The 25,324-nt window shown below is 40.8% G+C and overlaps 3 protein-coding genes across 5 annotated transcripts in view; 1 reads left to right on the plus strand and 2 right to left on the minus strand.

The window, feature by feature from the left end:
* Nucleotides 1-25,324, plus strand: part of osp (outspread) — a 534,113-nt gene that overhangs the window by 50,475 nt on the left and 458,314 nt on the right. The gene's annotated exons all lie outside the window — the stretch shown is intronic.
* The window catches only part of LOC135701770 (CLIP domain-containing serine protease B15-like), a 279,004-nt gene that overhangs the window by 12,329 nt on the left and 241,351 nt on the right, over nt 1-25,324 (minus strand). The window lies entirely within an intron of this gene.
* On the minus strand, nt 9,500-16,097 carry LOC135701717 (uncharacterized). Its single transcript, XM_065222575.1, has 2 exons — nt 16,059-16,097; nt 9,500-15,960 (listed from the first exon to the last, which is right to left on the minus strand). Exon 2 carries the CDS (start codon nt 15,797-15,799, stop codon nt 9,500-9,502), a length of 6,300 nt encoding a protein of 2,099 aa, XP_065078647.1. The 5' UTR covers nt 15,800-15,960; nt 16,059-16,097.

Below are 25,324 nucleotides of genomic sequence, written 5' to 3' on the forward strand. Positions count from 1 at the left end.
ACTAAACTGGATGACTATTTACGATGTATTAACATGCTAGTCGTCTGCTACCTGGAATTATTAACCCTGCTGATGATTTAGTGTTTCGAACGAGTTATGCTCAATGTTCAATTGATTCTTCTTTTAATGGCTTTGTATACTTAATACTTAATCAGTATACTTAATCAGACCGGGAATCGAACCCACTTGTAAATTGTATGTACACTTAAATCCATGATAGAGAATTTACATCGCTGAGAACATACAATTCCATTTGTAAGAATAGTATTTTACGTGATTCTTGATGCATTACGATAACAATCTATTTGGATTCTGCAGACAGTGAAATCGATCGATTGAATTCGCAGAAAGTCTCACAGTTGAAGCCACATTCAGTAGCGACAGTGTGACAAATTCGGTCGCGAATTGAATCTTTATTGGAGCAGAACGAATGCATTCAATCGAAACGGAAAGGAAAACTCTCCTCGGTTGTTTACGGTCGCGTTCGATTTTCCTCCTTTCATCAACTGGCCCCGGCCTTCCCCCATGAAGCAATCGATTGTTCCTTAGTTAACTTCAGCTGACGGAGTGAAAACCAGAAAATAACTATAAGCGTCGATCGTTTCGAAACGACGGAGGGCGAAAAATATGAAATAACTTGCTTAATTTGCATGTGACGTGTAGGATTCAGGAAACCCGTACGAGAAGTGATTGGAAATCAAAGTAGTTTCTCAATCTTTCAGCCGTACACATACACACACACGTACCCACACAACACACGTTTTGTTTCAAAAGAGTCGCGCGCGCGGTTTGTTTTCATGGCACTCTTCGATGGCATGGCTGCGCGGTTTTGCCTCAGTCGTTGGTGCAGTCGGCAGCAGTGGGACCGAAATTATCTCGCCTTTCTTGGTCGCCCGGATAACAACTCCAAGGCGCAAGTTGCCGCGCCACGCTACATGCCATGACGGTCGGTGAAAGAGAACGTGAGCGTGTTCATAATAAACTCGTGGAATGGTAAAATCATAAATTAGAAAGAAATTTGAATTTCCAATCAAGCGCAAAGCCGCACTAGCCCCAGTGCCAAACAACAAACCGTGTGGACCAATCGCCAATTGGTTCCGAGGGCCCGAGATGCCCGAGATCACAACAGCCAGAAAAGCCATTTGGCAGCGCCCGGACCGTGGACCGGTTTCCCTAGCGGCGAGTCCCGTTACGGTTAAGCGATCGTTTAGTCATGTGTCAATTTTTACACCAACTGAGTTTCTTTCTCTCTCTCTCTCTCTCACTGGACTATTAAACACGAGAGAGGCGGCAAATGGTCAATTCACGAGGTGGAGAGATCTGAATTACAGTCGTTGAGCTATCGCACTGGACAAGGTACTAAACAAGGACATCTTGGATCAAGGCAGTCGCCGAGTAACTGAGCAGGTTGTTTCGGTTTTGAGTAGGATTAAGCAGGTTTTTTAAACTGTTTACCTCGAGAATTCAAGTGGTTACATCACAGTGAGTGAAGTGGCTTAAGTCCATGTGTTTCATTAACTGAGTTGCCTTTTGGGTATTATGGTTTCGATACAGAAAAAAAAAATGAAAAAAAAATGTAATGTGATTCTTTAGATGGAGGAGTGGAGCGACATTCAAGCCTACTTTACGCGAAATATATTACTCACATATTAAATACTACTCAATTTTTAATCAGTCTCATCGGCTGTGTACCATTCTTCCGTGAGTGATTATTAGTGCAAACAGGTGCAAATGGGTGTCACAGAAAAATAATATCAGCGAGTAAAAGTGACGATTCGATCGAAATTTTCTATTAAGAGTATGACTTACTCAGAAAATTATAAAAATTCATGATTGAATTGAATTTATGAATATTTCTTACTTTTATAAATCATGCTACATTTTTTTAATCTAGAATGGCTATGGGTTGTGATTTGAAGCACTCTTGATGAATAAATGCCGCTATAGGGTTTTTGATCTAATTTCCGTCCTACTAAGCACAACCCGCGCTTTACCTCTCTTTTCTGAACGAGTTTAAACAAAAAATGGAATATTTCTGTCAAAGATGACTTGAATTTATTCACCTTTCCATACGTACCGTTGGATTTGATAAAGAGTCACAAATTGTTGAGATATTGTCTAAAATCTAACACTGCTTCTTGATTCTAAATTCGTTCTACGAGTTTCAATTCCGTCCTAACGCATTGAAACGCCATTAGGTTTTCTTCGTCCTACGGATAAACGTAGAAAAAGGGGATTCGCTAGGAGCGCTTCTTTTGTTTTGAGAACAATGAGTGTAAATATTCATACAATGCGCTCTAACAGGGTTAATGTTGTAGCTAATGAACTAACGCATTGGAACAAACCTATTTTTGATTTGTGCACGGTGAAATCATTGATATTATTGCTCTTTTCTGATCGATAGAACGGAAATGGGCGATTACGACGAAGTAGCGCTCTACCCTACACCCCAAAAAATAATCTCGAAAAAACGGCACGTCTAACGGCAGTGACTAATTTCTGTTATGTTGTTTGATACCCAAGAAATGTGATCATAATATGGGTTTAGCTTTTAGTAAATTTCATTGCATTGGATTGCGTTGCAAGTATTTTTTGAAAATGACCGTGAAAATATGACTTTTTCAAAAATTTCATCGGTGCTTTATCTAAAACACGTTTTTCAGAGATTCCGCCATACAAAAGCTTTCCTGTAACACCCTTAGCTACAAAATAGAGCATCCATGATGCATGGCAAAGTATTACTTTGGGTCATCCTATCCGAACAAATATAAGATAAATTCTACCACCGTACTGTAGTCCTAACTCCTTCAAACCAGAGTGACAGGTTTTTATAGTAATCAAATGAGCACATTTTAGACTTTGCTAAGATTCACGCCTTGTTGAGAGTGACAAAACTTGGTCACTCCATCGAGGATGATCTAGAAATAATGAATAAAATGGGATTCCTTCTGCGTGATCATTTATCTTCTAGTTTGAAGTGGTTAAGGCCAGGGTTCTGCTGCATGGTTAATATCAGCGTAATCGCTTCTTCGCTCGCTAAGGAATCCAATTTTGATTGAAAGAGAGATAATGTTTTCAATCTTCGGAGGGCTTAGGGTAGGTCAACATAACAACCACCTACTTTCCCACTGCTCTTTCTACTATTCTAAATGTGAATGAAATTGGTTATGATCTGTGTTTGGGGTAGAATTTAAAATTGTGTATGGACAAATATATGAGAAACGGATGGAAACTCTTGACATTCTCGAAGACCAGAAATCGATTCGACATCTTTGCAATCAGTTACTAACCTATTACCTTAGTACTCCGCGCATACCTTCGAAATATTCGCCGTTACACTAAGCCTAAAGTTTAAAATAATAACGATTTGTCCAGAAGTCGAATCAATCTTGGAGAAAGTTGTTCTGCATAGTTATCCCAATCCTAAGTCTCAGGTTTGGTAAAAACTGAGAATTATTTGATTTTTGACAAGATACTGAATAGTATTATTCCCTTTCCAACACATTTTCCCATTCACAAATTTAAAATTCTCCCGCAAATGCAGATCATAACCAAATCAGGCTTGAAAATGCTCATTACAGCTAAAATGCTACTTTCGAAATTATGAACTATGAGATATTATAATACTAATTTTTATATGTAAGATGCACGAAGAGGTGGTTGAGTTTGTGTGTGATATATAAAACCTGTCAATTTCAATTCCAAAGTGTCACAATTAGCGATTAGATATAACGAAGAGTATTCACTCATCGCTTTTACTCATTACAGCTAAAATAGCCAATTGAGACGATCTGAAAGCAAAATTTATATGTTTTACTAACTAACCTCCTCTTCTTGCATCTTGCATAGACAAATCATTATTATAAATTATAATATCTCATAGTTTCATAATTTCGAAAAGTAGCATTTTAGCTGTAATGAGCATTTCCAAGCCTGGAACAAATTCGTTGAAATTTGGCACAGATGTTGGGGACCTCAATACAGATCAATGCGCAGAGGGCTGTGATCCGGCATACAAACTTCACCCAGTCTAGTATACATACCGTGTCCTTATTATATGAAGCGGTGCCTTTCGACAAAAGTAAGGATAATTATTGTATCAAAATCGAATACTTCATCATTTCTCGATTGTGGTGGCGGAATACGACATTCACTGAACTAGTGTTTCCATTTCCCGGCAATTTTTGGCTTCCCTGCAATTGGAAAATAGCTGACTGCTCTTCACTGGAATTCCCGGAAATCGAGAAATATTTTTAAAACCGGAAAGGTAATATTTTAAGTTTTCTTTAATTAAACAATGGATTTATCGGTTTTCATCTTTTGTAGAACGATTTATTAACCATTGAAAAAATGTAACCACTTTTTTTACTTGATTTGTTTTCCGTGCTGAGCACCAATGCTACCGACGCCAGGGAGGCAGCTCCCACACCTGGATCCTAGTTATCGACCCATCAACTCATGAACCGGGGACCAACGGCTTTACTTCCCTTCCGAAGGCAGGCGTGATCTCAGCGATGTTATGCATCAGAACATCCCGGTGGCGCCGACTGGGATTGAACCCAGGCCTGCTGGGATGAGAGGTAATCACGCTTACTACTGCACCACCGACGCTAGACTAGATGTAACCACTTATTTTTAATGTTTTGGGTATGAAACTCCTTCCAAAATGCGATCAAACTTGTTCTCTCCCGATTTTTTTCAAATAAGCTCGAAAGTTTCATTTGACTTATAAGAGTTTTCGGAATTCGAAGGTCTTTTTCTACTTTATCAGGAAATTTTATTTTATTTTCCCCGGAAGTTTTATAATAAAAACTTGCCCATGAAATTCGTTTCCGATTTCACATGATATCTCCCGGAATTTTTTTTTGCCTTCCCTCAGAAGATTCTTCCTATTTCTCCTAGATAATTCTAACGATTTTCCCTACCAACACCGTTTCTTCCAAATTTCTCCGGAAGTTCTGACTCCGTCGGGAAATTTCTTGCAACTTTTACCCAAAAGTCAACTCAAATTGTCCTCTAACTTCCCCCGAAAGATTTTTTGGACTACACAGTGAAGTTTTATCTATTTTTACCTGCCTTCTTCTAACCTTCCCTGTAAAGTTTATTCCTATTAACTCCGTGATCGCGCACGGGCAGAACTTTCCTACGTTATGTGATTAATAGATGGTGAAAATAAAACACGGGCCATCCAACAATCTTTTCAATATAACAGTAGGCACGAAAACACTACGCTAGCGGCACTTGTGTGCTGAGTATTAGGGAAGGACAAATGCATACGTTTTGCACAAACACTCCGTAAATCTCGATCAATTCCTTGTGTATATTATAGTTCACCCCATGGATTTTATCCGACTTTTTCTTCCACTTGATAGTGTAGTGCAAATGTGTGTAAGTTCATGTGAAGCGCCCATACTCCGTTGCGCATCCATGTTTCACTCCCGTGTTGAAGTGCCCAACGTAGAGCAACAACTCGCGTGGTCTTTCTTTCTCCGTAAAATGAAAGACAGTGCAATTCCATTTCTACTGTATGGAAAAAGCTCTTTGATGAATCAGTTATCCTGAGGTTGGAACTGTGCTCGTCCGCACCTAGCAAACCTCGGATAATAAACTCATCAGAACAACTGCCCCGATTCTTTATTCTTCGAAACCTTTTATACATGAATTTGTTACTTAAACTCTACACAATAGTTTTTCTCCAGTATGTACATATAAAGCGAGACAGATAGCTTTTCTCTTGGAAAGTCGGTGTCTGTTTTTTTAACAAGAATTAATGCTCCTCGCGGTAGGAACGGCTATGTAGGATGCTTACTCATCAATGTTTACTTTGACCTTTCGCGAAGCACCTAGTTAAGCCAGCGCGCATCGCTGACGACGCGGTAGCAACTGTTTATAAACAACTGACCCTGGAAATGTGTGACATTGTCACTGCTTCTGTTAAGTTGTGTATTTTCTCGTACCGTATGGGGGTCTATTACTGGTTAATTTCTTATTTAGATTGATATTGGAATTTGAGGCTTTTGCATCCCCTCTTACTTAACCAGCTTGAGAATAATATCGAAGAGATTCTTCTCAAGGATATGCGCTGGTAACTATTCTATATTTGCTAAATTTTTAACTGAATCTTCGTATTATGGTTCTTACTCCTACTGTGCCTTTCTTAAGACCCTACTTTGTACTATTGATAAACATATTCAGTCGTTCATACTTTAACTAAATTTTGTCATTTGGCTAAATCATCTGTGTTAACAAGTTTTATCACGCGTTTTGCTGATATGAAAATTTGCCTAACTGACTTACGTTAATTATGCGTTTAGTTGAGTTATACCATTCTTGTTGCAATTGATATTTAATGTTAACATTGTATAGAACTATTACGAATAATTCACTCTAAAGAGTGATGTTAGAATTTGGGGTTGTTGCATCCCCCCTTACTTACTGAGCTTGAGAATCATTTTTCAAAAATTATTATCAATAAGCTTGAGTTGGTAATCTTCCATTTGAAAATTTCGTGCTTTCTTGTTGTCATATTTCTCCTAACCTTAGGGTGATCCTCAATTGTACCTTTCGTAAAAGCTCCTTCATTTCTGCTCGTTCATCCATGCAATTGAAAGCTGTTCCTGACTCGTCATTTGGTTGATATCAAATATCAGGTGTGGGTGTACATATCTGCCATTCCCCGCCATCTATGATTCGTTGTTTGCCGCATTCAGGTTACTCTTCATCGTCTTTCATATCTATGTCTTGTACTGATCGCATCTCGTCATTATGTATGTTTCTGTTGGAAACTTTTTTAGTGCTTATTAGAACTTCAACTTTCTCTATGGTGTAGTATAATTCCACAGCTTTTTTTTTATTTTCGTTATAAGATGTAAACTTGTTTTGGATTTTATCCACGACTGTTTTCTATCTGAGTTTATATATGCAGCTAGTCAATATATTGTTTGTGCCATACCATGCGTTAGTTGTGTACTTGATTGTGCTTCATTGCCATTTTTGAGTTTGATGTTTAATGATGTCATATCAAACGTTACGTTGTATGTTCTGTAGTTTTATGATGATGTTTGTGAAACCGTCGCTGAAGTAGTTTCTCTTTTTAGATGCTGTGTGATGAGCTTATGCCGAAGATTGCTCATCTATACAGTATAATGTGTTGATCAATTCTGTTATCCTCGATAAACCACTCGATTCCATCTTCCTGTTCCTTATACTTTTCCGATGATCCTACCCAACACCGTCAATCTTCAATCTTCCGCATGATTTGTCTTTCGATTGTCATCTAGCCATTTTGAATGTGACTCTTCCTTCGCTGTTGACCGTCTCTGAGATTCGCCACCTGGTACATCCAAGGATATTCAAAATCAATTTTCCCTTTTTCACTGTATCATCAATAATTTTCTTTTAGATATATTTTTTTCTTATCACTTTCACTCTAAAACATTCATTAAACTATAACTTTGGTATATTCAAATTATTTTCTACTCATCTTTTGAATCAACTATAATATTTTTTTTAACTTGGTTTACATACTTTGATATCATTGACATGATATGATTAATAATATTCTTCGTTAGTTGCTTGCTGCTCTTATTTTTTTCAATTTCATATTTTCATCTACAAATTCAGAATTAATTACTTTAACTGAACATTCTTATCTGATTGTCGATATTACACTTCTTGTTTTACTCTTAACTTTGTTCCTTTGTGTCATACTTCTTATTCTGATATCTTTCATCGTGTTTTGCTAGTATTTTTATTTTATTGCCCTACTTTTTCTCTTCCTTCGTTTAACTATTTTTGTTTGTAGTTGTAACTCACCAATTAATCAAAGCATCTGGATGGCTACGTTATGAAATTGCAGCAAGTACTCTCTTTCTTCTAATGAGGTTTAAAACGGCATGCATCTGTAATTCGATTCATTTATGCTCGGTTCCAGGTTCCTCTGGCCATACGTTTAACTTTTTATTTAGTCAATTCAATTAATGTCTTGTAAGTGGCCAAATTGCTGCAAGTGCTCGTCTTCGCTAATTGAGTGGAAACGGTGGGTATCTGTAAGTGAACTTAAATTTCAGTTAACCTCATTCATAAATTCTCGTGCATTCTGGATTCCGAATGCCATTGTTCAATTGTTCATCTCCACATCTGTAACGGTCTGTAATAAATAAAACGGCCTTTAATAAATTGTCAACCATAACATCATTCACGACTCTGGGATCATTTACAGTATATTAATTCTGTGTTTTGACGGTATTTTCCGTTCAAAATTGTTTTGTATTCAATCTCGCTGTGAGATTCTAGTGCACAGTTAGTCCAAAGCACTTTGTAGGTACAATATTCTTGTCCACTCTGATCTTGTTTTTCACCGTATTTTTTTTTTAATCATTGTCATTAGTATTATTTTTCAACGTGTTAGTTTTTTTTTTATGAAATTTTTGTATAAATCTGTAATTGTTTTTCAGTCATTTAACCCATATTGTGTGCTGTAATTTCAATCTTTGGCTCTTGTATCCATTCAAAATCGTACTGCAAAATATGTTGCTCTTTTTTGATGAATACATTTGTTTTATTAGCTGAATCATTCAATTACTGCATGCATTACATATAGGTCGAAAGTTTTTGTATCTCTTTGAAATGTTTTCATCACTAATTATATTATACATTAGCTACAGTTTATCACTTCTTTTTTTTTCACTAATTGTTGGAAATTGCCAACAGATTACCGGACGGGATGATTTCCGAAATAATAATAAAGCAGAGAGACGACCGATAGTTAGGATTTATGTTTGAGTTGCGCAGTATTATTATTTTCCTGCAAGGGGATACATGTAGGTTTTAGATTATATCCTTGTACATAATGTTATCATCATACTCAAAGTTAGCATGCTATCACCTAATTTATTAACTTACGTTTAGTCCGTTCTATTGTGTGCGATCTGTGATCAGAAATCGTATCCGGTGTTCAAAGGTGTTCTATCGGTACGAGTAGGCCGTAATTTTATCTGATTTGACCTTGTACTAGCTGCCCGTACTATAAATTATTTAGGTGTAAGTAGGTTTTAAAACAAATTATCATTAAATTCAAATTTTACCTTTTAGCATCCGATATAGACTACACAATTTCAGGTTATAATTATGTAGAAAAACATCCTTTGAGATTCACTATCAAAATGATTCAATTATAGTTCAATGTACTAATTTTAAATACTACCTTATACCTACATAAGACTGCCACAAATAGGAATTCACTTGGCGTTGAATATAATAAGTTTAAGTATAAAATTAATCAGCAAATTTTACTGCATGGAACTTTCACTTTCTATGGGTATCTTTCCTTTATGTGGTTATTCTCACTCACTACTACTATGATACGACGAACTGTCAAGGCCGGTGCGTATTGGGCGGTTGCGATGATGTACGCGATGGTCAAACCCACGCTACAGTAGAGGCGCGCTGGCGTGAACGCGCCAACACTCCCCCCAGGTACGTTGACCACCTAGTCTACTTACTCCGTTCCGCGCCGCACGTCTAGCACGGCTATCTTGGCTACCGGACGCTCGTAGATCCCGGTCAATGTCCTAACTGTTGCTGATCTGGGTTGGCCGTCTCGTCCAGGTTGGGTACATATGATCCTGCCCTTCGGCCAGCAGTTCCGTGGCATCTTCGGGTCAGCTATGACCACTATATCGTCGACCTCGATCGGCTTCGTATGGACGAACCACTTGGTACGGCGAGTTATCTCGGGCAAGTAGTCGCTTACCCAGCGCTTCCAAAACAGGTTGGTTTGGACTTGAGATAGTCGCCAATTTTGGCGCAGCACGGCACCGCTGTCATCGAGGGTGCAGAGAGGCTTAATTCCATTGGATGCCCCGAGTAGGAAGTGGTTGGGTGTCAAGGCTGGAGCTGAATCGTCGTCAACTGGAACGTGTGTTAGCGGTCGGGAATTGACCGTGCCTTCTATTTCGGTGAGCAGGTTCCGCAGGACCTCGTCCGAAAGCTTCCGTGCTGGTAGGATCGCCATCAGGTTCTTTTTGACGGAACCGATCAAGCGTTCCCAGCTACCACCCATGTGCGGGGAAGAGGGAGGCAAGAATTCCCAGCTCGTGTTGACATCGATGAACTCCTTCATTAGCTCCTCTTGGCTCACTAGCTTTTCCGCTTCCGTCATCTCCCGGTTCGCTCCGATGAAATTGGTGCCCCGGTCGCTATAGATCACTCGTGGTTTTCCTCGTCGGGCCACGAAGTTCCGAATTGCCATGACGCACGAGTCAGCGTTGAGGGAATGAACGACTTCGATGTGAATCGCACGTATCGTGAGACAGGTAGCGAGCATCCCCCAGCGTTTCTCAACTCGGCGGCCAATGATGACCTCGTACGGCCCGAAGAAGTCAACGCCAGTATGGGTGAAAGGGCGTTCGAAAGCGGCAAGTCGTGCCGCCGGCAAGTCAGCCATGATCGGCGGGCGTGGAATTACTCGGTCGTTTTTACAGCGTTGGCAGTCTCTTCGCACTTTCGTGTAGGTCATGCGAAGTTTAGGTATGCTGTACTTTTGGCGAATCTCATTGATCACGGTCTCGTGATTCTGATGGTGGTATTTTTGGTGGTATTGTGCAACGATTAACTTGGTGGTGGGGTGGTCACGGGGAAGTATTACAGGATGCTTAGAATCTTCGGTCGCGTAATGACAAGCGGCGATACGTCCTCGCATCCTCAGGATCCCATTCTGATCCATCCAGGGTGTTTTCTGGTGCAGCACACTTGACTTGGGAATCGAAGTCGAAGGTTGGTCCGAGCACTGCTGCTGCTGCTGCTTCCGAAGAACTGCTATCTCGTCCGGGTAGGCTTCTTGTTGGGCTTGACGAATTAGGTACGACTCGGCGGAGGATATGTCGCGGTCGGAGAATGGTCCGCTCACGATTGGCTTCTGCAGTTTCTTCAGCCTACAGTTGACGGGAAACCGTTGAACAAGAGCGACCACTTTAACCAATCGCTTCCAGCTGGAGAATTTGCTCGTGCTAACTATCGGCTCTGGGGCAATGAAGTGCGTCAATACACTAGGGCGAAGTTCTAAATTGACGGAATTCGTTCTAGTTGGTGAACGCGGCCAATCTGTTTCCAGGTACTGTAGGAACTCGGGGCCGTTGAACCATCTCGCCTTCGGGGCCAAATCAGGAAGTCCTTTCCATTTTGTTCCATCATCAGCTACGTTCAGATCTGTTGGAACGTATCTCCACTCTTTCATTTCCGTGGTGTCCAGGATCTCGCTAACCCGGAATGCGACGAATTGCGAATAACGTCGATGGTCGGAATTAATCCAGCACAGTACATCTTGCGAGTCCGACCAGTAGTAGCAACAGGAGATTCGGACTGAGAGGGCATTCGATACGGAGCGAGCTAGTCTGGCGCCGACCAATGCTGCTTGAAGTTCTAATCTAGGAGTGGATAGAAATTTCAACGGAGCGACTCTGGTTTTAGCAGCCACCAATCGGCATTCCACTACGTCGTCTTGAGCGAAGCGTAGATAACAGACCGCAGCCATCCCGTTGTCACCAGCGTCTACAAACGTGTGGAGCTGGATATCTTCACAATCTGGAGTGGTTCGTGTGCGGTAGCATCGAGGAATGCTGATTTGTTCAACTTGTGGCAGTACTTGCAGCCATGTTTGCCACTTGTCGAAGAGAGCATCATCGATTTCGTCGTCCCAGTCGATTCCGGAACGCCATACGTCCTGAAGCAGAACCTTCAAGTACATGAGGAAGTGCGCGATCAGTCCGAGTGGATCGAACATGGACATGAGAACGCGTAACATCTCTCTCTTCGTTGGATGTCGTTTACCTTCCAAAAGCGCTTGTCCGTAGCGAGTCCATCCTACTTTGTACGTAAAAGTATCCGAGTCAGTGCACCACCACATTCCGAGCACTTTCTCAGTTGCTAATTCTGGCGACAGGTCGAGGTTCTTCTCTTCCGTGTGTTCCTCTTGTAGAGCCTCCACGGCACGCTTAGAGTTGCTAATCCAGTTACGGATCTCGAATCCGCCTTTCGAATGCACCTTCTTCACTTGTTGAGCAAGTTGGATAGCTTCATCTTCGGTTTCAACACTAACCAGCATATCGTCAACGTAGTGGCGTTTCTGAATCACTTCAACTGCCGCTGGATTTTCTGCCTTGAAGCGCTCGGCGTTCAGGTTTTTGACATACTGGGCACTGCTAGGAGAACAACAGGCTCCAAACGTCATCACCTGTAAGACGTAGACAACAATGTTACCGTCGTCATCGAACCAGAAGAATCGTTGGCAATGCTGATCTTCCAAACGCATGAGGACTTGCAGGAACATCTCGCGCACATCTCCAGTAAGTGCGATTCGGCCTTCTCGAAACTGAATCAGGATAGTGTACAGTTCGCAGAGCTGATCCGGACCTTTCAGTAGAGCTGAATTCAACGATACTCCACACGCGGAGGCCGCAGCGTCCCAAACTATTCGGATCTTTCCCGGCTTGTTGATGTTGGTCACCGGAAATGTAGGCAGATACCAAACCCGTTGCAATGGTTGTTTTAGTTCCTCGTCGGTGAGTCTTCTGGCGTATCCTTTCGTGACGAAGTCGGCGATTTTCTGATGCAACGTTTCAGCGAGCTTTGGGTCCTTGTCCATTCGCTTCTTGAGGCACTGTAGCCGGCGTAGAGCCATCGGGCGACTATCTGGTAGACGAATATTGTCGTAGCGCCATAACAGGCCGGTTTCGTAACGGTCTCCTTTGAACACGGTGCGAGATTCCAGCAGGGACTTAGCTCGTTCATCTTCTGCAGACAAAAGCGCTCTTCTCGGCTGCGCAACTCCCAAGCTATCAATTGCAAAATATTCTTTCATCGCCTTGTGTAGATCCTCATCCGTTTGTGATTCGCATGGGCACACATGGAAAACTGAGTGCACCAGATTACTGGCATCGTCTTGGTTTCCTCCTCCGCAAACTGTCCAGCCTAGTCTGGTTTTCACGGCGATCGGTTGGTTTCGTATACCCTCTCGGCTCTTCAGGACTAGACTGAGGTGTTGATCCTTCATACCGATCAGGATTCTCGGCCGAACATCTTGATACGAAGCAATCGGCAAATCCTTTAGATGAGGATACAGTTTACGAAGTTCCTCTACGTTGAGCGTTTGCGATGGAAGCAGAAGTTCATTTACTGTGCGCACGCCGTTCAAGGTGTACTTCTTGGAAGGATGATGTGCTGCCGCCACTTCCAGACTGACTGCTCTCGAACTGTTTTCTCGTCGTTGCGCTCCTCCTGTCCAGTGCAAACACAGAAGCTTTGGCTCCCCTTCAAGCTGCAGCTCATCGGCTAGCTCTTTGTCGAGAAGTGTGAGCGCCGACCCATCATCCAGGAAGGCGAATGTCTGGATCGAACCGTGTTTTCCTTGAAGTACGACCGGTAAGTAGCGGAAAAGAACCTGACTGGACGTAACCTGATGAGTATGGCAGCCGTGCCCGGACGTACTATTTCCTGGTTGAGCAGGGTCGTTGCGCTGAGTTGATGTAGATTTGTTCGTGGTATTGGATGACGTATTCGTGGATGACGACGTGTTCTTCTGATCGTTGTGCAGCAACTCGTGGTGCTTCAACTCGCACCCATTCTTTCCACATAGCTTGGCTTGACATCCTCCATTGTGCCGGCGTAGGCATCTCCGACATAGGCCGAGGTCTCGTACCGTAGCCCAGCGTGAATCACGGGAGAACTCTATGAAGCTCTTGCATTTGGCGATCCACTTGCAGGTTCCCTTGCATACGGGGCAGCTATCATGGACCACTTTCGCGTTGGATGATGCCGCGGTGCGATGATCCGATGGCGATTCCTCAGTGTGTGCATTGACAAAGTTCCCTTTTTTATTTCCACGAATATCGTTTCGAACAGGTTTAGGATCGAAACCGTTGTTGGGAATGATCACCGCGCTGGCAGCCTCTGCTAGAGAATACAGCCAGCTACTGAACGACGGAAGGTTGACCATCGGAAGCGATTGCCTGTATTGTGCCCAATTCAGCTTGATGGAAGAAGGCAGCTTGTTGACGAGTTGATGGAGAAAGGTCACGTTGTAGAGGTACTCCTCCAGTCCACACGCGTCCACTGTCGCACAGAAATTTTCGACGTTGACGGCAAAGTCTACGAGTGTTTCCAGTTTATCCTCTTTCAGCGCTGGTAGGGAGTTGATCTTCGCCATCATCGAGTTGACAATCACCTCAGGTTGCCCGAACAGCATCTTCAGTGTCGACATAACTCCATTGACGTTGGAAGGATGCATCAGCCGACATTTTACCGCCTCGTATGCTCGACCCTTTAAACTTCGCTGCAAACGAACTATATTTTCCTCGTCGGTGAACCCACACATTGTTGTAGTGCTATTGAAGGTTGAGAGGAAGAGGGGCCATTCCTCAGGATTTCCAGAAAACATCGGTAGATCCTTTGAAATAGCTTGTCGTGCAGCTAATTGCTTTCGAGTAAGCGGACATGGATCGAAATCGTCCTCTTCGCGACCGTGAGGTCGACTGGATCGTCTAGGCGGAAAATTCGGATGATTTTGCGGAGTACCCTGAACTGGAAACGGCATAGGCATCGGAGGATCCGGGCTGGGATCGAAGCCTGGATGCGAAAGAATCGGTTCTGGTTCCGGGTGTCGTGGAACAGGTACCGGTCGTGGATTTCTTTGAACAGGATCTGGAACAGGTCGTGGTGATTCCGAACGCCGCAGATCAGGATTCGGATATAATTGTTGTGGAATCTGGAGCAAGCGTGGAGATCCACGATTCGGAACTACCTTTGGAGCACCAGGAGTCGGGACCGGGTGCATACGATTCGGTGTCGATACCGAACGAGGATGTCCTGGATCCGGAAATACTCCTAACGGTTCTGGAATCGGAAACGGCTGCGGATAATTTACAGCTGGAACAGGCCTCGGCGATTTATGCGATAGAACCGGACGTAGAGGAGTAAGATTCGGAACCGGCATTGGATGTTCTGGAATCGGGTACTGTTGTCGAGGATTTGGAATCGGGTCCGGTATTGAAAATGTTGCCGGATGGCCCTGAACGACGGCTGGTTGGCCATCGGGGTCAAGCTGATTCTCCTCTTCCGGATCTTGCTCTGGATCTGAAGCCTCTTCTTGATGTTGCTCTTCCACCCAGTTCTTCATGCGACTTAATGACACAATGCTACTCGAATCATCCTCACTTAAGGCTTCCTCCAGCAGTTGATATTTTTGTTCTAAATAGGCCTTTTCTTTCCTTGCTTCTTCCGCTGCGATTGCTCGTTTCAGTTCCGCTTCCCGCAGCTCAATAGCCCTCAATTCGTCCAGCTTCTGAAGTTTCAGTTTCGCAAGGGCTTGTGAGGAGCGACTCGATGCAACAGACGTTTTCGATGCGTTTCGCGATGAATTCTTCTTCTCGCCAACTTGCCACTGCACAGTTGTGACGGATGGAGCCGTCGACCGCTTTTTATGACCACCACTTTCTTGAGGACAGACTGCACCAGAAGTTGAACTTGTTGCCTGGACACCTTTCGCGGTTTCGCATTTGGTACAGCTCCAGGAATAATTCTCGACTTGCTGCGTGACTCCGACACATTGGAAATGATGCCATTTCAGGCAATCGTCGCACCTCACCATATCATCCGTGTCTTCTCCTCGGCACACCTGACATGTATGGCCGGGATGGGACTCCTCCGGATCTTCCGTGACCACCGTTTGCACACCATCATTTGCACTTTTCACCACTTCACCAGACTTGCCCGACTGTTTCGACCGTAAACTTCGACTTGACATGACCGGATTTCTACGCGGTTATTTCGTGTATAAACGAAAATAATAATATGTTGGAAATTGCCAACAGATTACCGGACGGGATGATTTCCGAAATAATAATAAAGCAGAGAGACGACCGATAGTTAGGATTTATGTTTGAGTTGCGCAGTATTATTATTTTCCTGCAAGGGGATACATGTAGGTTTTAGATTATATCCTTGTACATAATGTTATCATCATACTCAAAGTTAGCATGCTATCACCTAATTTATTAACTTACGTTTAGTCCGTTCTATTGTGTGCGATCTGTGATCAGAAATCGTATCCGGTGTTCAAAGGTGTTCTATCGGTACGAGTAGGCCGTAATTTTATCTGATTTGACCTTGTACTAGCTGCCCGTACTATAAATTATTTAGGTGTAAGTAGGTTTTAAAACAAATTATCATTAAATTCAAATTTTACCTTTTAGCATCCGATATAGACTACACAATTTCAGGTTATAATTATGTAGAAAAACATCCTTTGAGATTCACTATCAAAATGATTCAATTATAGTTCAATGTACTAATTTTAAATACTACCTTATACCTACATAAGACTGCCACAAATAGGAATTCACTTGGCGTTGAATATAATAAGTTTAAGTATAAAATTAATCAGCAAATTTTACTGCATGGAACTTTCACTTTCTATGGGTATCTTTCCTTTATGTGGTTATTCTCACTCACTACTACTATGATACGACGAACTGTCAAGGCCGGTGCGTATTGGGCGGTTGCGATGATGTACGCGATGGTCAAACCCACGCTACAGTAGAGGCGCGCTGGCGTGAACGCGCCAACACTAATATTTTTATTATTTGCTCGCAGTATTCTTTCCATTTTCATAGCCATCTCCTGGAGTAACATCCAAATTTTAATTGTTATTTTAATATGTGTGTCTCTCTGTTCTTAATTATAATATAAATATTATGTATATAATAATCGATAAATAAATAATTATTTGTCGGTACTGACGAATTTGTTCCGCGTACTTTTCATTGTTCATTGATTAATCATTGTATCGCTTTATACGATTGACGTGGATTTTTTCTAATTTCTTCCCATTCTGTATTACCACGGTTTGTTCACTAGGAATTTCCATTACTGTGTATGGGCCACGCCACATACTCTGTAGTTTTTGTCCTACCCCCATAGGGTTTGATTGCACTAAAACTAAATCTCCCCACATTGGTTGCCATTGATTTGAATTTTTGTCATATTGAACCTTCCGCTTTTCTTTCGATATTTTCAAGTTTTCTCTTGCGTTATAATGAATGTTGCTCAAAATACTCTTCATTTCACCAACATAATCATGATAGTCCATTGTGGAATTACCTTTTCTATAAATGGATGTGGGAATTTTTGCCTTTCGTCCATATAATAACTCAAATGGGGTGTAATTTGTTGAAGAGTTTATCGTTGTATTGTATTCAAAGTTGAAGTATGGTATCAATTGGTTCCATGTTCTTTGATTCCCTCCAATAAATTGTCGTAAATAGGTTTTCAACTCTCTGTTTGAACGTTCCACTAAATTCGCCTGTGGATGGTATGCACTTGTGTTGATTTTTTTAATTTTCAAAATTTTACATATGTTTTTCATGAGGTTACTCATGAAGTTCGCACCTTGATCTGTCACTATTTCTTTTGGACACCCGAATTTACAGATCACATTTTCGACAAAAATTCGTGCTACTGTTTGTGCTTCCTGATTTTCCATACATGCGACAATTAAATATCTGGTTAAGTCATCTTGAACGACTTATCCGTATTTATTACCCCATTCCGATTCGGGTAAAACAACGATATCCATAAATAATTTTTCAAACGGCTCTGTAGCTGTTGTAGTAATTTTCATTGGAATTTTGTAGGACTTGCAAATTTTGTTTTTCTGACACGAATCGCATTTTCTTACATAATCTTCAATGTCTCGTCTCATATTTTTCCATGTAAAAAGAGACCCAACTCTCTTGCACATGATGATGATGATGATGATGATGATGATGATGATGATGATAATGATGATGATAATGATGATGATGATGATGATGATGATGATGATGATGATGATGATGATGATGATGATGATGATGATGATGATGATGATGATGATGATGATGATGATGATGATGATGATGATGATGATGATGATGATGATATTGATCTACCACCCATTGTAGCACAGTAGCTATGTCCTATACCAGTGGGTTCTCGTCTCTGTTTGTTTTGATCAAACATAATAACCTATGATTGTCCTCAACATACCGCTGTATGAAGGGCCAAAAAAGGGATTGAGTGGATCGATAGGCGAAGTCGCCTATATGAATCTACAGGACAGTAAAGAATCTCCTTCTAGCAACATGATCGCACAATTGGTTAAAAAGACGAGCCCCAAAACAGAAAGATGCCCCAATGAGTGGGGAGAAGAACCCGCTTTTTATCCACGAAATGTTATCAACATTATCAGCATTCTCACTCTCTTCGTCCAAATCGCTTCAATCGGGTGCCCTGATGGTCCCTGGATATCTACAATAATAAAAAAAAAATTAACGTTCTCACCAAATTTTGCTGTTACTTCACACTTCTGTCCAACTTTCGTGCCTATTTGTGAATTCGTTGTCCTTCTCTCCATCACTTCTAGTCGCTACTAGTCTCTCTAAAGTCTCCCATGGAATTTCTGAAGTGTTCAACGACATTTTGACGTCCATTATCTTGGTATGATGATCTTGAGTTCCTACTTGCGTTCGATAAAACCGTAACACCAGTGCAGAAAATGAACAGTGTCTCCGAGTATTTTCTTAACAAGCATCACTCCATCAGCATGTGCTCCATTTTGCAGCTATTCTTTCACTTTACTTTGTTGACTCTATGGTACCGGAAAAGATACAGATATATACATTATTAGCAATGCTCTGATATAACTACAATGGGATGGCCATTCAGAATGGTTCAACGGATGTGAACTGAGGGAAAATTAAAATTTAAAAACACTCAATTTGTAAACGGCGCCGGTGGTGTAGTGGTAAGCGTGATTACCTTTCACTTCAACAGGCCTGGGTTCAATCCCAGTCGGCGCCGCCGGGATGTTCTGAGGCATAACATCTCTGATTACGCCTTCCTTCGGATGGGAAGTAAAGCCGTTGGTCCCCGGTTCATGAGTTGATGGGTCGATAGGTAGGGTCCAGGTGTGGGAGCTGCCTTCCTGGCACGTCGGTAGCATTGGTGCTCAGCACGGAAAACAAGATCGACGGAAAAAACAAACCAAAGAAAAAAAAAAAAAACACTCAATTTGTTGACTACCAATTAACGCATTTTTCAATATGTTATCCTAACTAATTTCTGGAAGCATTCCCAAGTAACATTGCAAGTTTTATGGAGGTTTTAAAGCATGCTACAAGTCTAAATCATGGTCTACAGAACCCTTATAAAACCGAAATTGTTACTTGGGTTTACTTATGTTTTATACAATTAGTATCAATGTTCTGTCATATCGTATCTTAAAGAGATTTTCGCAAGCGCTCTTTGGAACTGCATGTGGTGAAATATGAAAAGCATATTTTAAAGTGAATTGTACATAACAATGTGTCATCACTTACTCACACATGGCATCTTCCTCGACCAACCTGGTAGATCGCGTTCTAACCCTCACTGAATCAAAGGACAGGCTGTAGGTATCTCATTATTATCTAAAAATTCGTAGATGGTCCTTTCAATCACTCATATGAACAATTTATTATTAAGATAGGTTCACAAATTTGCCTCTTTAACTCTTATAATTTCAAATCGCTTACATTAAAAAAACTTTAAAGATAGATTTTAGTTATTTTAACAAAACATTAATTGTATGTTTTTGAACCAATTTAATGCAATATTTTATTTTTTGACTATTATCGTAAAATCTTGACTAAATACTCAATATATGGTAATCCAAACACATTCTACGCTAAAAAGTAGGAAACATAATTATGACCGACTGTTGTATGGAGCCACCCCACTGTGCAACAGTATTAATTGTTGACCGACAACGACAGGCCACTTCGTGATAGCAATCAATTAAAGCTCTGAAGCTTCTAATCTGTGCCTCTTTAGGAAGAGCAAAGAATCGTAATTTCCAAATTACGTAACGCCAAAACCGCCATCCCGGTCCATTTTTAGCTGGAAGCGATGCTCGATAGCTCTGCTGCTGCTTCGAAAAAGTTTCCACGAATTGGTTTATAGGAAACGATTAAGACCCACACGATGATCACAATCAAACTGACTACCGGTCGACATGGCGACAGCGGCGGCGACGACGATGATGATGATGATGATGATGATGATGATGGCTTTAGACGAATGAGGCCTAGCCCACATAGATCGATTGAGCCTAATTGGAGTTTTTTTTTTTTTCTTTATTATAGAGATTTTTAGCCGAGGGCTAGTTCATCTCTTAATCCTAATTGGAGTGTTCGTAGTGTTCGAAAATTGTTCAAATGAACGCGGTGGGATGGCAGATAAATTCCTGGCGCGCACAAATTCGCAATAACAGCCAGTACTGTGAGTTGGGGTGGTCTCTTGCGGTAGAATCTATTCACATCATAGTGATAATTAAATTTACGGCGTTATTGGGGACTTCGTGGAATGTGAAAAGTCGATATTCAAATCTATCCGGCAAATCATAATGATGATGATGGATGATGGTTGAGTTTTCGATTTCGTAATCGTTAACAATGAAATACAAGTAAGTGAAATCCATAAAACGTAAGCGCAGCGAGCAATCCAACATACAGTTTATGACGACAACTAGCATTGCGCTCGGAATCCTTAAAGTGTTCCAAATTAACCATGCCAACAACAATCGACCGGTTATGTGCAACCTCAATTTTCAGAAGCAAGGCTATTAAGAGACTAGTAAAACTGAAAACAAAAACAAAATCATAGCCACGTAGTTTCAACCGATGGTATTAGGAAATTGTCTAACAAGGATTTTATCTTAACGAGCCTCCAAACCAGCCATAGATTATACGCTTAGACGATCATAATTTGAGCATGGTTCTGCGGCCCAAGTCCTTGTGCATGCGGTGGACCTTTTGTTCTAAACGCTTCCAAAAAAAAAACCAGTTCCCTCTCTAATCACAGTTGTTCTATGGTGTGGTTCAAGGTGCAGACAAAAACCAACCCGAGTCTGCTCCGAAACGAGTCTTTTGATTGAGTATTAATTATACAATGGCTTGGTCGTCGCTTTACTCTCCCGTTTCTACATATAGGACGGTGGTGGGAAACGCACCATTTAAACAAAGTCGTGTATGGAAGCTAAAATAATGGAAAAAGTAATTGAGTATGGTTCATTACATTGTTTTCTAAGAAAGAGAGTGATTTCTAACTCCGAAACGATGATTTTTAACATTTTTTAAATCGGTTGCAAAACGATACCGTAACGCCTGATTCATTGAACAAGATTCATTACAACAATGGAAATAATGCACCGCAACATTGGGGTAAAATGCACCGCTTGAAAGAGATAAACTATAACCTACCAGAATATAAAGGCATGACGTAATTCAAATGCTGATTCCTTTATTTTATAACAAAAGTAAGTACTGAATAGAGTGTTAAACTGTAATTCATAAAGAATAATATCGAAAGTTTATGTAACAAGTGAATTCGTCAAGCGGCACCGGTGGGGTAGTGGTAAGCGTGATTACCTCTCACCCCAGCAGGCCTGGGTTCAATCCCAGTCGGTGCCGCTGGGATGTTCTGAGGCATAACATCTCTGATCACGTCTTCCTTCGGATGGGAAGTAAAGCCGTTGGTCCCCGGTTCATGAGTTCATGGGTCGATAGGTAGGGTCCAGGTGTGGGAGCTGCCTCTCTGGCGTCGGTAGCATTGGTTCTCAGCACGGAAAACAAAATCGACGGAAAACAAATCAAGGAAAAAAAAAGTGAATTCGTTCCATACTTCTGTGATATATACTGTTAAAAGCTTAATTTGTGGTAGGTGGCTTCAACAACATTGTCATTTTTTTTGAACAAAAAAACAGTTTTAAGAAGAATCAAAAAGCTAATGCATGATTTCTTGACCAGGAATGAACCGTTGGAAATGGATTCTGCACTTTTTGGCCATCAGATGTCACTTCTGTTGCTTGTGGCGACATTCGTCGGCAATTATGCATACATAAAATGATTTCCGTTCATTGTTCACAGAGGACAGTGCAATGTACAACATGACTGGTACATGTATTTATTTAGATTAACATCCGAAGTCCCTCCTTTTTTGCATATTCTGCACAAAAAATACTTTCCGAGTCCCGCCCTAAAAATAAATCACAAATCACAAATCGCGTGTTATCAAAATACATGGCATGTACAGAGATTGAATTCGTGAGAGAGAGATTAGTATGAGAGACAAAGTAGCTAACTCTCTTGGTTGTTAGGTTGAAAATAAAAAGTATGGAAATGAGCTGTTTTATTGATTTACATTTAATTAACAAGTAAATTTTAAAGTTAAAGTTTCATACAAGGTAGATGCACTTGACCATGTGAATTCTTGATCACTGCTTGTAATTATTGAAAATAATGTATTTTCTCTCTTCTCCCAAACCAAATTTCATCGCCACCTACACAACCTACAGCGCCATTTCTAGGAAAAATTTTCTTCATGGACATCACTTAATTGATTGTGAAACCACCTGACGAGAATAAACACAATTCGTTACCCGGGAAAAGCATCTCAGGAAAAGTTATCGTTGTTTTTCTCCAAGTGGGCATTTTACCCCAGGGGTGCATTATGGACTATTCTCCCCTACGATTTGCCTGGCACAGGCACAGCTTCTCTCGACGAGGACCCATCGAAACACAAAACATGGTCACGTATGATCACGCACCGAACAACGTCTCCCTTTTGCTCTTAATTTATTTCCAATCATTGCCTTATAAGATTACACGTCCTATTCGGGTGTCGGGGTCTCATTAGCCCTTAGTAGAATGGAATCTCGACGATTCTCACTATAGCCAGCTAATCGATCGCTTCAAGGTTCGGTAGTTTGACTGGAAGTGTATTCCAAAGCCCTTCAACAGGTTCTAAATTCATTTTTTATGGGAGTGGCTCTAATCTTCTTGCGATCGAACGTGTGATGGTGAAAAAGTGGATGGATAAAAAATAAGAATCTAGAACGCTTCGCCGTCACTTGCTGGATGGAAATTCTATAAATTTCCCGATTTATGGACATAATTTGACTTGGGGTTTGAAGTTGTTTTGGAACCTTTTTTTTATTTGAGTGGATAAAATAATTTAAGTCATCAGGGCTTAACGTCTTTTTTTTTAATCTACCTATTTAATACCATTTCAAAAAATAATTTTTGGAAATCTACTACGGTGTTACCTGACTCATTACGAATAAACGTTGAATCTGCAGGATCGTATATCTCGTCTAATTTAACATAGCATAATGAACTTTAAAAAGGACGAGGTAAATGATCCTACGGATACAACGTATCTCCGTTATAAGTCAGGTAGCACAGAAGCCTGTCATGTGGCCTATAGCCAGCTCTGACAACAATGTCTTTTTTCCGTCGATTTTGTTTTCCGTACTGACATATCGACCCATAAACTCATGGACCGGGGATCAATGGCTTTACATCCTCAGAAAATCCCAACGGTGCCGACTGGGATTAAACCCAGGCCCTTTTTGGAATGAGAGGCTGTCACACTTATCGCTTCACCACCAGCACCGCTAATTATAATGTCTTAATGTATATAATACGCTCTTCTAACTCGATTACTAACACAGAGGTAATAATCTATGGCAGAAGTTCGAACGGGAAAAAAAGTCGGAATCCTTTTTTAAGTTTTCCGAGGGTATATTAAATAGATGTTAAAAAATAGGGAGAGAATCTGGTGAGAAATACATACATTAACTTTATTGAATTCAATGTTTTACAGACGCGGAGACAAGGCCGTGTGGGACGATTGGTGTTCACTGCACCGAGCTTCATTTAAAAAAAAAGTATTTGTAATCTTATAATCCACCCTCCAGTTTGATTCATAACCCCCAAATATAACTCTGTCTGTGCAAAAACTGGTTAAGAGTGATAAAGGTTTAGAGGTTGTCCAAATGGTTTTAAGTTTGTATATTGATTACTATGCAAGAACTTTAAATTTTTCAAACATCGCTCTAACTTTAGTTCTAGTTGTACAAACGCTGATTTTTTTTTTGTAATATGTGGCTGCTATGACAATGCACAACAAGCCTGTTTTTGTTGTCAGTTTGGTAGCAATTTAAGAAAGATAAAAATGTTAAACATTACTCAATTGGGAAAATTTATACCTGAAAATGTGCCTGACAACAACACCCATTTCTACACAACAACAGGCCTGTTTATCGTTGAACGAAAGGCAGAGCTATAGTAGAATACAAAAATATATCATAGATATTTACCATAATCTCCATATAAACTTCAAACCATTTGCACAACCTCTAAACCTTCATCAATCACAGCCATTTTTTGCACAGGCTCACATTTTGGGATTAATAATCTTACTGGTGGCTGGCCTATAAGATTACATATACTTTTTTTTTACTAAGCACCAGGCCTCTATGAGTAACCAGCTCCAAAAACGATTTGTTTTTATTTTCTATCAGTACTAGCTGGACGTATGAAAAACAATCTACATACCGTTCAGTTATCAAAGCTGTGCATCAAAATGCATAAGGAAAGGCTTGGACATTACTGTGCGCTCATATATAAGTAAAATTACACTGCAAAAATACTTAACATAACGTAGGTTTAATCAGCAACGCCCTTAAATATGGAACTAATTTATTAAAAATTCAACGACAAGCGTTTGAATAATATTACACTTACACATGTGCTATGAAAAATGTTTTACGCTCATCAGGTATAAAATTTATAGCACCGATCAGGTTGAAATAAATAAACAGTTTGATTCTCTTTAGGCCAACTTTTACACATATGCGCATTTGATGTACTAGATTACTAACGGGGTATAACCATAGAGGTAACTCTAAGACAAGTAGGTCCCAAAGAAACGTGCTCAACTTTTTGGCTCACCTCTGGTACTATCTTCGGTCCCAAGCTTGTCGAATCACCCCTCGAAACATAGGAAAAACCAATAACCCCTCATTTTATCTGTCAAACTTTCATAACGAATCAAAACAAACATTGCGTAGTACTAGAATTTCGACTAGAATAGGGTACGTTAATCGTTTGCTTGGGACCAATAGGCTACTAAAGTGGTGAGCCAATTTAAAATCGTTAGTTTCGTATTGATTGTTGGTATAACTAAAAAATGAGAATGATTTAAACTCTCTCATACCAAACCACAAACGTGCACAGAGAAAAGAGAGATTATGTGAATCAATGCTCTCTGTCTCCCCAACATACTCGTATGTTTTGTTTTGTTCCAACTTGTTCAGTTGTGTTCAAAATGCCGTCGAAGCAAGAAGCATTACGCGAGCGGATTGTACAGTTCTAGCAAACGAATATAAATCACGGGAAAAAGTTCACTG

The sequence above is a fragment of the Ochlerotatus camptorhynchus genome, unplaced genomic scaffold (genome assembly GCF_037179485.1).
Source record: "Ochlerotatus camptorhynchus isolate MF236.1 unplaced genomic scaffold, CSIRO-AGI_Acam_v1.1 ptg000176l, whole genome shotgun sequence".
In the NCBI taxonomy this organism is placed as follows: domain Eukaryota; kingdom Metazoa; phylum Arthropoda; class Insecta; order Diptera; family Culicidae; genus Ochlerotatus; species Ochlerotatus camptorhynchus.

Coding starts and splice junctions, on each gene's coding strand:
- LOC135701717 (XM_065222575.1), bottom strand. CDS start 15,799: ATGTCAAGTCGAAGTTTACGGTCGAAACAGTCGGGCAAGTCTGGTGAA.